A 13,792-nucleotide genomic window follows, 5' to 3' on the forward strand; every position below is an offset into this window, starting at 1 on the left:
CACAACAATTGAGCAGTTTTGTCAAAAACAGCAATGTTTTCTTTTCACAGGAGCTCTCTTCCTTCTTATATGCTTCTAAAGTAATATATAAGTCATTCCCATAAATTATCAGTGTTAATAGATGAGCAGTAGTCATAATTGGCTGTTAGTGAACTTCACAGAAGAAGTCCACAATGTAGCTTCTGGCTGTGACTGCACAACTAGACTCATTCCACATCCCAGAGGTCTGTCCTTCATAAAGAGATTTATGGAACACTGTCTGGGAAAATATGTGGTTCTTATTATGTAAAAATCTATAACTCCAGTTTTTAAAGCAAATTTTCAATTTCCATATTGCCCCAGCCCTAAAATGGGGTGGTGTTTGTGGGGGGGGGGGGAGATTGTTGGTGGTTGCAGTTTTGCTCATCAGAGAAGCAGTCATGCAGACCATTCATTCTGTCATTCATTCATCAGGTTTCTGTATATTCCACCAAGAAAGAGGATATTCAGGGATGTGGATCAAGTCTACACAAGCAGACTGTCAAAATTAAATTGCAACAAACATAGATAAACAAATTTTTACCTTTCAAGTTATAGCAGAAACAAGCTTACATGTACAGCCACTAGAGTAGTCAACCAGAACTTACACAGAGCAGGATATACCAGGGCTTGCGAAGAGGGAAGCCAGCAGTGAAATGCTAACAACATTCAAAACTTGAAAACCCATGGGAGACAGTGTGTTCAAAAAGCATGCAGAGCCTCTTTATGGATCAGAGCTCACAATCCGGCCTAACAGCCAGTCATACTACAAACACTATCAAGAAAGCCTACTTACACAATTTTTGACAATTAATGTTCTTTTCTTCCATAAAGGAGTAGTATTTCAAAAAGGTATGTTACTCTTGTTCCAAAAATTATTTTCATACAGAAAAGAAGATCTCTATGAAAGTTTGATGTCATGTATAAGTCAGATGTAAAAAAATTAGACGCGCATCATTGTGGTTATCTGTAGCTTTATACAACTGAATATCAAAACCACAATTACCTTTGAGGTTTTCAACCAATTGATAATTAAAGTCTTCAGCCTTATCAAGTATTCAACAAGTAACAGTGTTGTCTGACAAAAGCACTCCTGCCACTTGCTTGGCGGCTAATTCACCTATCATAGTAGATACCATGTATAAAGCAGCTGGTAAAATAAGATCTTCCATTATGGTGTGGCCTTTCTTGCTGTGTTACATGGTAGGCTACTTCGTAACCTGAAAGAAGGGTCTTTGCAGGAATCACAGTTTGTTTCGTGACAGTTCTTTTAACTTGTGGGGAAAAGTATTTTCATGATTTGACTCCAAATGTCATTTCATTTTATTAAGAAGCATACTTTCAGCAGCTAGGACTTTGAAACAAATGATGTGCTGTGGTCATTCTTCACTTCCAGCAGGAGTACATGTAAAACTAAAATTCTAGAAACTATCATCATACTTTCTGAGTTTTCATCTATTCATGTTGTTAGAACTACGTGATACATTTGAAATATCAAGTTTTTTATTTACATGTAAAAATTTGTCCATCTTGGCAAATAAATGCAAATCACTGAAGAGAAACAACCAATAAAAATGACCTGCATTGGACAAACCTAATTTTTACTGAATAAATCAAATGACTCATTGTATGATTTGACTGACAACTTCCACGCCGACATAGTAACAACACTTACTTGCCAGCACACTGGGTGTCACTACTAACTCGCATGTTGTTCCTTTTCACAAGAGGAGCATAAACCAAATTATTACCGGTGGAATTAATCCAGACTGTTCTTTCTCTCTCTCTCTCTCTCTCTCTCTCCTCATGTTATAACGTCAAGTTTAACACATATATTTCAGAACGACACAACACATATAAGTAACAGAGTAAGTTGACAAGTTATACAAGTGTACACGTTAACATTCGAATGAGCACTGAGTCCCAGTCTAGCGGCCGCTACTCGGCTGGCCGCTTAGGTGGTGCAGCTGCTGCATGGCTGGCAAAACAGCGCCGCATGTAGAGGACGCGCGTAATTGCGCGGCGGCGCTTTGAATGATCGGCGAGTCACAACACTTTTCTCCCCTTTGAAATTGTTGCACTGGTTCTGATGGAGGTGTCCTGAAGATGGCTAATGTCCATAGGCGTTGTTTGACTCACCATAAAGTCTCGAGGAGGAGGCTTCCCGTACGGACGGAAGTGTCCCCGATGATAACGGGTCGAGATGACAAGAGACGTAGGGGTCGAATCAGCTGGGGCCCCATGCACCAATCTGCCCGTTGCGGCAAGTCCAGTTGATATGACAGGAGACATGGGTGATGTGTCAGCATCCGTTGGAGGAGGAGGTGAGTAGATTTGCTCTGACAGAGGATGATCATCCGGTTCCTGCATGGGCACGTCTCCTGGTGGCATCCGTTCTTGTGCTGGCATCGTGATGACGGTGAGAGGGCTGCGTGTTTCTTTCTTTTGAGTTGCTTCTGCTATACTGTTTCCTTTTTTAACATGGCTACAAAACTTATTTATTTTCTTTTTCTTTACTTCATGGTTTGGGCTTGTGATAAACCTTTTGCATTTCCTTTATGTTTTCGTCTTCTTTAAAGGCAAAGACAGAAGATGAAGCGGTAGCCCATCATAGAGCCTATGCCTACTGTCATGTATTTTTTGACTTTCAGTTGTTAAAAAACAGAGGATTTTTTTTTTTTTTTTTTTTTTGTACCAGTAGGAGGAAGGAAGGAAGGATTCGCGCTCAGCTAGTGAACGAGTGAGAAGCACGCAATTTTTAGGCGAGTAATTATAGACCGCCATTTTGGGGTCGCTATGAATAAGTGAGGAGTATGTATTTCATATGTGCATCGTTTAGGAAAATACAGTATTGTTTTATGAACAGAAAGGTCGTGTGAGTTGTTATTTCAAATAGTATGATAATTACAAAAACTGAAGCCCACCTGTGTACTTTGGAAAATTACGAAGATCCGATAAGCTTAATGGGAACATGGTCAAGACTTCAAAGGTGAACAAGACGACCAAACGTAGCATTATAAAGAATGGTAAGCACAAATCTAGAGCGGAGAAAGAAACTACTTCGCCCTGCAAAATAATATGAACTAATACGAACTTATTTCCAGGCATAGCTCAGCTTATTGTGCTTGTCATTCATGCGGAAAAATTAATCTCATTAATTCAATACATTTTTAAAAAGCCACGCATTTCAACATTTTATTATCATATATTCCATTATTTTATTATATTATAGGCTGCTTCCTGTTCTGGCTCACATTTTAGTCCACCTCCTATGTAGGCTCCCTACATGCCAATTCGTTACTTTATGGTATCTTATTACTTGTTTAGGAAATGTATAAATACAAAATCAAATAGGGGTTATGCAGGAGTAGGTTTAATAATGAATAAAAAAATAGGAGTGCAGGTAAGCTACTACAAACAACATAGTGAACGCATTATTGTGGCCAAGATAGACATGAAGCCCATGCCTACTACAGTAGTACAAGTTTATATGCCAACTAGCTCTGCAGATGATGAAGAAATTGATGAAATGTATGATGAGATAAAAGAAATTATTCAGGTAGTGAAGGGAGACGAAAATTTAAGAGTAATGGGTGACTGGAATTCGAGAGTAGGAAAAGGGAGAGAAGGAAACATAGTAGGTGAATATGGATTGGGGATAAGAAAGGAAAGAGGAAGCCGTCCGGTAGAATTTAGCACAGAGCATAACTTAATCATAGCTAACACTTGGTTCACGAATCATGAAAGAAGGTTGTATACATGGAAGAATCCTGGAGATACTAGAAGGTATCAGATAGATTATATAATGGTAAGACAGAGATTTAGGAACCAGGTTTTAAATTGTAAGACATTTCCAGGGGCAGATGTGGACCCTGACCACGATCTATTGGTTATGAACTGTAGATTAAAACTGAAGAAACTGCAAAAAGGTGGGAAATTAAGGAGATGGGACCTGGATAAACTGACTAAACCAGAGGTTGTACAGAGTTTCAGGGAGAGCATAAGGGAACAATTGACAGGAATGGGGGAAAGAAATACAGTAGAAGAAGAATGGATAGCTCTGAGGAATGAAGTAGTTAAGGCAGCAGAGGATCAAGTTGGTAAAAAGATGAGGGCTAGTAGAAAGCCTTGGGTAACAGAAGAAATATTGAATTTAATTGATGACAGGAGAGAATGCAGTAAATGAAGCAGGTAAAAAGGAATACAAACATTTCAAAAATGAGATTGACAGGAAATGAAAAATGGCTCAGCAGGGATGGCTAGAGGACAAATGTAAGGATGTAGAGGCTTATCTTACTAGGGGCAAGACAGATACTGCCTACAGGAAAATTAAAGAGACCTTTGGAGAAAAGAGAGAGACTTGTATGAATATTAAGAGCTCAGATGGAAACCCAATTCTAAGCAAAGAAGGAAAAGCAGAAAGGTGGAAGGAGTATATAGAGGGTCTATACAAGGGCGATGTACTTGAGGACAATATTATGGAAATGGAAGAGGGTGATGTTGAGGGAATTAAAATAGGAAATGAGACACTTAAAGTAGTAGGTAAGTTTTGCTATTTGAGGAGCAAAATAACTGATGATGGTCGAAGTAGAGAGGACGTAATATGTAGACTGGCAATGGCAAGGAAAGTGTTTCTGAAGAAGAGAAATTTGTTAGTATTGAGTATAGATTTAAGTGTCAGGAAGTCATTTCTGAAAGTATTTGTATGGAGTGTAGTCTTGTATGGAAGTGAAACATGGACGATAAATAGTTTGGACAAGAAGAGAATAGAAGCTTTTGAAATGTGATGCTACAGAAGAATGCTGAAGATTAGATGGGTAGATCACATAACTAATGAGGAGGTATTGAATATAATTGGGGAGAAGAGGAGTTTGTGGCACAACTTGACAAGAAGAAGGGTCCAGTTGGTAGGACATGTTCTGAGGCATCAAGGGATCACAAATTTAGCATTGGAGGGCAACGTGGAGGGTAAAAATCGTAGAGGGAGACCAAGAGATGAATACACTAAGCAGATTCAGAAGGATGTAGGTTGCAGTAGGTACTGGGAGATGAAGAAGCTTGCACAGGATAGAGTAGCATGGCGAGCTGCATCAAACCAGTCTCAGGACTGAAGACCACAACAACAACAACAACAGGAAAAGTTTTTTTTCTTTCATTTACTTCAAATGCTTTTTGCAGTTTCTCTTACTTGCAAGGTGTTCCATCTTACATGCCCACTTGTAGGCAACTTGATGCCTGGGAACATAGGTGGGCAGGGGTGGGTAAACAGCACATGTGTGGACAGGCAGAGAGCTGGGCCGCAGCATATGTAACTGTTTGCTTCAGCCAAGTGTCCACAGGCAGGCATGGGCAAAAGGCAGAACAGGGTATAAATGCAATGCAAACATTGCTCATGCTGTATTTATATTTCTAAAGTAATTTTCATAAATTAGAATTTGATTAGTACCTCAGTGAGAAGGGTGTTGAGCTTCACAGCTGTAGATAATTGGTGACAATAATAGCAAATCCAATTGGAAAATAGGTTTTTACATTTTTTAAAATAAAAACCACTACTGTTGCTGCTGTCTTTGCCACCCAGTAATTTGATTATTAGCAAATTGCAGGGTGGTGATTCAATTTTAATGCTCTTTCTTACCTTATAGTTCCATTACCTGAGAATATCATCAGTATAAAGTTAAATAATATTGAAGGAAGACTACAACTTTACTTACAGACCATGATTTGTTTTTAGTGGGTTTAAATGGTATGTTGAGCTTTATTGTTAGTATTTCTACATAGACTACTGACTGTGCCTGAAGTGCTTTGGAAAGCCTCTTACTTTCATGTAGACCATAGTTTTTTTTGTATCTACCCAGTCAAAGGCCTTTTAAAAATCGGTAAAGGCAATGCGAGTCTCATTAAACTGTATTCTCATTTTTACACTTTAATTCGGTATAAAAATATTCTTTTGAATAAAATGTTCTGTTCTCTAACCATTCTGTTCATTTGTTTAAATGATGGCAGCAATTAGTTTCAACTCATATCAATAAGCATTCAAAATCTTTATATTATCTAGTGTGAAAGCGACCTGACTGCAGTTTTCGCAGTTATTTTAATATCTTTTTTTCAAACTCAGCCATTACTTAAGCTCTTTGGCATTCTTCGGGGATTATACTCTTTTAGTAGCATGTGTTGTGCTGATGTTGGAATCTCATCGGAGGTAGTATATCTGTATTTTAGAACTTTCATATTGGCACTGTTGGCATCTTTCATAGTTAACTGGTTCCACATAATTATTTCGGTGTTATTCTTTTTCCTTATGTAAGACTTCCTATAAATTTGTATAGTGTTCTAGCCACTTATTTGATTAACATGTGCCGTTACCTTGTAAATTGGTTATAATCATTCTTGTGCATCATTCTCAGTTTTGTTGATGAAATTTCCGTGTTAATGTCAGTTTATTTTACAAATAGGCTTTTTGGTTCCATTCTTTTTATAATTACACTCTCTTTGTTCTTGTCAGTTTGACTTTGGGGACATGTACAGCACACTGTTGGTTTCTCCCATGTTACTTGTTGACATTGTTCATTCCGTTAGCTATCTCCATTCCTTTTTCTGATTTTTTTTTCTTGTTTCCCTTGGTTTCAAAGACTGCTTTTTCGCTACCAGAATAAATCTATTCTATTAATCCTTGGCACTATTACCTGCTGGCATGTTTGATACATAACCATTTAAGTCTTTCTCTGTGCTTTCATCTTGTAAAAAGCATACTCTGTATCAGTCTTTTGTATTTTTTCTATTCCTGGAGCATAGTTGACCCAGCTAGGTAGCGGTTTGAGTATATATGTTCGCCCTTGTAAACATGGGTATCTCAGATTAGAGATGATGATTTATCCGTAACTATGATATAATTTGTATGTTATCTTAAATCTGTGGGACTCCAAGTGGATTTGTCGATGTCTTTATGTTTATTATTTATGTTTATTCTTGTTTCAGAGCCTGATATCTAATGTAGCCTTTGGATTTGGCTGCTCCTACTTTGCCCAGTATGAGGAATCAGGAATAGGAATACAGTGGCATAATTATAATAGAAGTCCACTTCTACAGGATTCCTATAACTTGCGTTATGTGATGGTTATGTTGGTATTTGACTCCATTGTATACTTTCTTCTTGCTACCTACATAGAAGCAATTCATCCAGGCAAGCCATTCATTATGAAATTTTTCCATAATATAAGAAAACTTGTGACAAATGTATAAGCCTTTTTGTTTCTGAAATGAAAATATATTATGTTTTGTTGATCACAGGCATGTATGGTGTACCAAAACCTTGGTACTTTCCATTTTCAAGATCGTTTTGGTGTGGTACTTCATCAGTAGATGTACTGGAAATTGGCCTGGAAAATGGTTCAGCACTGAAGAGTGACAACAGTATGTATATGTAAAACAAAGACTTTAAATGATTTTTGATTTCTTATATCATTTTGGAATAGTTAAAAAATGTGAACTTTTTTGAACTGAAGCTTATAGATAGAGTTTATATTCAGTGTAAAACCTTAAACAATGTGTATGCTTAATTTGTTTGCAAATTGTAAGCATCAGGAAAGAAGACTTTCTGACAGGTCCCCATATTGTCAAAATGATGTGACAATAACCATGCACAAAAGTGTAGGGTTGAGTGCAGCAGCACCCAGCAGGTTGAGTGGTGCTGGTAACAGGCCAGAGGGCCCAGTAGACTGACTGAAAGAAATGCTTTATTCAACTTTAAATACACATTGCATCATGAACTAGGTGAGGCAAACATGCCTCTCTCCTACGAGCCTGGCTGGCAGTGGCTTGTGGACAGCTGTTTCCTTCTGGGAGATGAGTCGCATGTGTAAGTGCCCTGTGATGCCAGGAAAGGCTGACCAATGGCCTGTCACTAGGTCACAGCCCCAAGCTTCCCCAGTGCACTCCTTCTGTTGTGACCCCTCCTGGCGACTCAGCCCCACGTGTATTCACTGCAGTGGCCCATGGAGATTGCTATGTGTGGGACGTGCCCTGCTGCCATCCGGCTGGTGTTAGACATTGGAAGTAGTGAACGCCATGTCAGCAGCACTGTGGTACCATGTCCCACAAGTAGCTCAGTGCTGGCAGCAGCTGGCCCTATCCTTTCACAAACCCGTGGCTGCAGCTGGTGATGCCCAGTCATCCCATTCTCTGGCATATCCATGGTGTCATGGTAGTACTGCTAAACTCCAAAATAAACTGCCTCAAAATCCAGACCTATTTAAACAGATCTGGGACATTTTTGTTACCCTGTAACCTAGCCCCCAGTCATGTCGCTCCAACTAGAGTCTTGTGACAGTGTGGTGATATTGTTGTGCCTTCTCTGGCTATTACCAGTGTGCAGTGCGGTTTTCCTTTGAATGCAATTAGCCTTACAAGCAGTCCTTTTGTGTATATGTTATTGTGACCCACATGTCGCCATACAGGGCTACCCACCTGTGCTTGCTACTGCAATACATTGCATGGCTTTCTTACCACCTTTTACCAATTTCACTAAAACTGCGTGGGAACACTATATTACCCCCTTCCCCTCTCCCTCCACAGGGAAGACCCAGTTTCCCATTGTAGACACTGCTTGACTGACTTTTGTTAAACACTACATTTACTACACTATTACTTATGACTGATCTCCACCTTCTTCACACTCCGTATATGTACTTTTCATCTCTTGCTCAGAAAATCCAGTCTTTGGGAACTGGAACTACCCACTGACTGGGTTCTGAATGGCTAATTATGTCAGATAAACAAAATTTATACACAGCAAAATCAGAGTCATTATGACACCAGGAACTGCAACACTCAAGATCATAGTGTACCCAATGTCTACCTTCCTGATATTGTTTCACACGCTGCATTAATTTCTCTGCAGTGATTCACCCCTCCTGCGCGGCTATCATCTGACTGGATAAGGCTTGGCTGGTTCAAATGGCTCTGAGCACTATGGGACTCAACTGCTGTGGTTATCAGTCCCCTAGAACTTAGAACTACTTAAACCTAACTAACCTAAGGACATCACAAACATCCATGCCCGAGGCAGGATTCGAACCTGCGACCGTAGCAGTCGCACGTTTCCGGACTGCGCGCCTAGAACCGCGAGACCACCGCGGCCGGCGATAAGGCTTGGCTTCCAGGTGTCATTTAAGGCTAGGTTTCATGTAGACAACATCCCAGAGGTTTGTCTAGCTGCATTAGCATTACCTTTAACAGAGTAATTCCCATCATTGTAGCTGGTAAATGAAATATTGGTCCCATAATATCACACATATTTCTGTTGATTAAACAAACCATTGTGTCTCAACTCCAAGTGCCTTGCTCCCTTGAGCAGCTAGCAACAACTAGAATGTTGTTATACACTGAGTTTGTAAACCAGATTTCTGAAAGTATTGCTTCGTTTTCAAGGCCTTTTTATGGCCCTGAACAGTTGTGAGATACATGAGCTGCCACTGATCTGGACCTCGTATGTAGGGCACATGGTGACCACAACTTTGGCATTGCTGTAGCTCACCCAGAGTCACACCACATGCCAATTCCCATCTTCCACCACTAGTGACATCCCATCCTCTTTCACTAGCCAACTATCTCTAACCATATTGGAAAACTGTGCACTGTGTAACACTTAAGCAATGTGTGCTTGTCTGCTACCTGCATCTTTACTGACATGTACAGTACAGTGATCTGTTGTTACATCCACAGTCGCTCCTTGGTAGTTGAAAGGAAAGTTCTGTCTAATAGGCTCTGGTGACAGTAGAATTGTAGTTCTGGCGGAAATTCTCCCCACACTTTTCTCAACTCCTTCACATATTGCTCGGGTGACAAGTCCAAACGTAACTGCCTATGTAGTGCCTGATAAATGGTGTCCTGCAACCTCATCAACTCAACTTTTGCATTCCAGATACTATCCCTTACTGACTGCAGTAGTCTTGCCAGAGTTATTCTTGCATCTAATATTTGCATCCGTGCTTGAACTGTTTCTAAATCCTCGTTTAGAGTTCTGACTGATACCCAGGCATAATCCGTTACTTCCCTAGTAGGCTGTTGTAGCAAGCATGTGTTGTTCAATGTGCCACTATCCAAACTCACACTTTGTGTGGAATGTCCCTCCATAGTCACCCTATTCTCTTTTGCTAATTTTCATGTGGCTTCCATCATCATTTTCAGCTCACTTATGTCACTTGTGTCCACTATCTCAAATATGGTCCTCAGGAACTTGCCTCCAGCATCTGTCCAATTCCTTTTTATTTACCCTTCGTGAGTCATGCAACAGTACTCCGACCACTTCCTGCATCTACTCCTTCAAGCATGCATATGCCAGGAGCAACTTCCTTTGTTTTTTTGGTCCTCCCTAAGCACTCTATTACTTCTTGCTAATTGCTGCAAACCTGAAAACACTTCCTCCGATCTCCTTATCTCTTTTTGCAGCTCCCGTACATGGAATGCAAAACTTAAAGACCATTGATAGCTAGATATACCATACCCTGCTGCCTGGAAAACAAAACTCCTCTGAGAACATCTAGCAAGCTGGAATAATTGTAGATTAGCAACTTCTGTTAATCAATACAACAAAAGCAAATTTTTTTTATTTACATGATGACTAGTTTTGGTCTGGGACACATTGTCAGATCATCGTAACAGATAGTCAAAATGGTATTTCCGAAGATGCAAGAACCATGTCAGAAATGTGCAAACAGACAGTTATAGTGCATACAGATCTGTCCAGGCAATGATCTCACAATGCCCCTACTCCTCTCCAGGTGAAGAGGTACAGCAATACCAAAATTAGCATTCTTCTTCCCTTCCCTTTCCTTGCCACATGGCAACATTGACTAATTCCTCAGCTTTAATGCCTGTGGTACATGAGGTACATGGACCTCGTTTCCCTGCTGCTTATTCTTCCACTTCTTCGTCATTGCTTCCTTTCTTTATTCCACTAATATTCCCCCTGGAATCACTTCTGGCACACCTTTGATCTGTCACGTATGCCTGATATGTACAATCGGTGACTTATTAGGCAATTCTAGCTTCACATTCACAGGTGATGTGGTTGCAGTCACTTGTTACGGGCTCTAGTACTGTGACTTTCATCTTCACTTTCAGAGTATACGGACTCGACAACAAAGCCCACTGATCCACTTTGTACTGTGGTAACATCCCCACATGTTTACTGTCTGCTCTTGCTTTTCAGATGCCTTAGTGTTTTCTTGCTGGACCTTCTTCCACACTTCTCTTTCCATACTCATAAACTCTCAAACTGTTTCTCCAATCCTGTTTCCTTCCTGCTTAATCATAGTCAGTGGTGATGACATCTTCTTATCATACACCAAACAAATGGTGAAAACTCTGTGCTAGTGTGTAGTTTTGAATTATATGCACTGGCTACAAAAGATAGACATATGATGGGAGTTCATGTAATAACTAAGCATCCTCCCAATCATCCAGTGAACAGCACTGTTATCCCATTTGATTGAGTATGGAGTGAAGTAGTTCTTAACATCTTCACTTTCAGCAACTGATACAGTTCCTTCATCGGATCTGCCATAAAGTTCATTTCTCGGTCCATAATTATTGCCTCTGGCACCCAAACTTCAACACTCATCCATTCACCAACGGTTGCACAACTGTGACTGCATGGGCACCATCTCAATGTGTCAAGAAAAATGATCTTTGACGGTTGACATAAAACAATTTTCTGCCGGTGTTCGGCTGAATGGTCTTAACACATTCGCCCCAATAAAACTAAATAGTTCAGCTGCTTCTGGCAGCTTCTGCAATATTACTTGTTTCCGATTCAAAATCTGCCCATTGTACACACTGTACACAATTACTGACATGCTGATTGGCATCACTTTTCCTTCCTCTCCACCACCGGTTTTGTGCCGCCCTCCAACTCATTGCCCCACATCCCTCATGGTGAGATAAAACATAGTCATGCATTTGCCCCAGCACCACTTGCTTGCACTTCACTGGTACAACCACCAATTGTCTTATTTAGTATTCCTACACAATAATCCATCATACATACCAAACTGCTGTTGCTTGCTACATTGTTTACACTCTCCATGGGCACTCTGTGTTGTTTGCCACTCAACAAGGTCTTGACCTAGTGCTTGAATCACTGCTATTACTGCCTAATGTGTCCACATTTCTGTTCTTCCTCTGTGGATTGTGGTTTACTTCATACACAAATTCACTGAGTTTTACTGCGCATCTCATCAGTCTACTGGATGGTTCCTTCAGACCTAGTAACTACTTGAAAGCAGCACACTCTGTCACTATCTTAAACTTGCTTCCATCAGGCTAACGCTGGAAGTATGTTACTCTGTCCATGAGACTATGCATCTCACTCTCCTTTCTAAAATAATTACTCTCAGCTCCATTCAATTGTTTTGACATAAAAGCAAAAGGGCGTTCCTCTCCAGTGACCTCCTGACTCAAAACACGCCCTATAGCATGGTTGGATGCATCACATGATAATGTAAATTCCTTCTGAAAATCTGGGAATGCTAACACTGGACTTGACCTTAATACCTACTTTAATTTGACAAACACACTGTGACCTTCCTCAGACCAGACCATGCAAATGTGATACCTTTCTTTAATAACTGTGTAGGAGGCTGTGCCATATCCTCAGATCCCTTTACAAATTTTGTATAGTAGTTTACGAGACCCAGAAAAGACTGTAACCTTTAGATTGTTCTTGGTACTGGATAATCTTACTCCAACTGTATCAATCTTGGATCAGCCCTCCCGCCATACTTACTAATTATGTGGCTTAAGTAATTCACTTCTTCCAATGCAAAGTGACATTTCTCAGTACTTGGTGTTAAATGGGCTGCTGCAACCTCTTGAATACCTCCCTGTTGTTGCTTCTGTTCATGCATATTTCTCAAAAAGATGGTTATGTCAACCAGATATACCAGACACTGATGATGCTTTACTCCTTTCAGCACTCCGCCAACATCCAGTGGAATGTTGCTGATGATTTTTTTAAACCAAATGGCATTTGTCTATACTGATAATGTCCCCAAGGTGCTGAAAACAGTGTCTCAATCTACCATCTGGAGCCACCCTATTGCAAAAAAAGTGTACATTTGAGTTTTGGTTGTGTAAGTTGGTTTAGTTCAGTTTGGTATTGCTCAGTAATATTTTATTTGTATCCTGTACTGTACATCACAATGTTCTGTTGAAGGATTACCTTCTTTTGATGAATCTAGCTTCTATGCAATTCTGGTCACTGTGTAGAATTTTGTGGACCAGCTATTGTGTACTACTGCCATGTGGACTTCTCTGAAGCATCTCCTGTGCTGTAGAATATTGCTAAAGCTTTCTGAATAATGACTTATATCAAATTTTCAAATGACGACTGAACACGTATTTTCACTTTCAACCATCTGTTTCCAGATGTCTGTATGATAACTGCATTTACAATTCAGTCTATTAACATGACACTAATACATTCTTTCTCCATGAGAATGTGAGACATAGGTTTACATACAAATTTAAGACATTTCTTTAAGTATTAAGTGGAAAATTTAGGTCGTTTTCTTTACACATATATTTAGTAGTACCGTATCTACTTGGGGAATTAAAGGTTTTAAGTTCTATCTTTTACTTCCTTTCAAAACGCGTAAAGTACGTATCATGCATACACTATCTTAGGCCTAATTTTTTGGGTTTAAAAGTTTTGATTTTTAACGTTAGTTTAACTGCATTACGTTACTATATTAATACATAATAATAATGAAAAGAG

General features: G+C 39.7%; 1 protein-coding gene across 4 annotated transcripts in view; it reads left to right on the top strand.

The window, feature by feature from the left end:
* The window catches only part of LOC126237047 (ATP-binding cassette sub-family A member 7-like), a 607,922-nt gene that overhangs the window by 225,619 nt on the left and 368,511 nt on the right, over positions 1–13,792 (top strand). For all 4 annotated transcript variants that reach the window (XR_007545025.1, XR_007545024.1, XR_007545023.1 and 1 more), the window contains exons 18-19: positions 6,994–7,198; positions 7,306–7,428. Coding sequence is in view for 1 of the 4 variants with exons in the window: in XM_049946811.1 (XP_049802768.1) it covers positions 6,994–7,198; positions 7,306–7,428 (328 nt within the window). In the remaining 3 variants the exon portion in view is untranslated. The remainder of the gene's footprint in view (positions 1–6,993; positions 7,199–7,305; positions 7,429–13,792) is intronic.

The sequence above is a fragment of the Schistocerca nitens genome, chromosome 2 (genome assembly GCF_023898315.1).
Source record: "Schistocerca nitens isolate TAMUIC-IGC-003100 chromosome 2, iqSchNite1.1, whole genome shotgun sequence".
NCBI lineage: Eukaryota > Metazoa > Arthropoda > Insecta > Orthoptera > Acrididae > Schistocerca > Schistocerca nitens.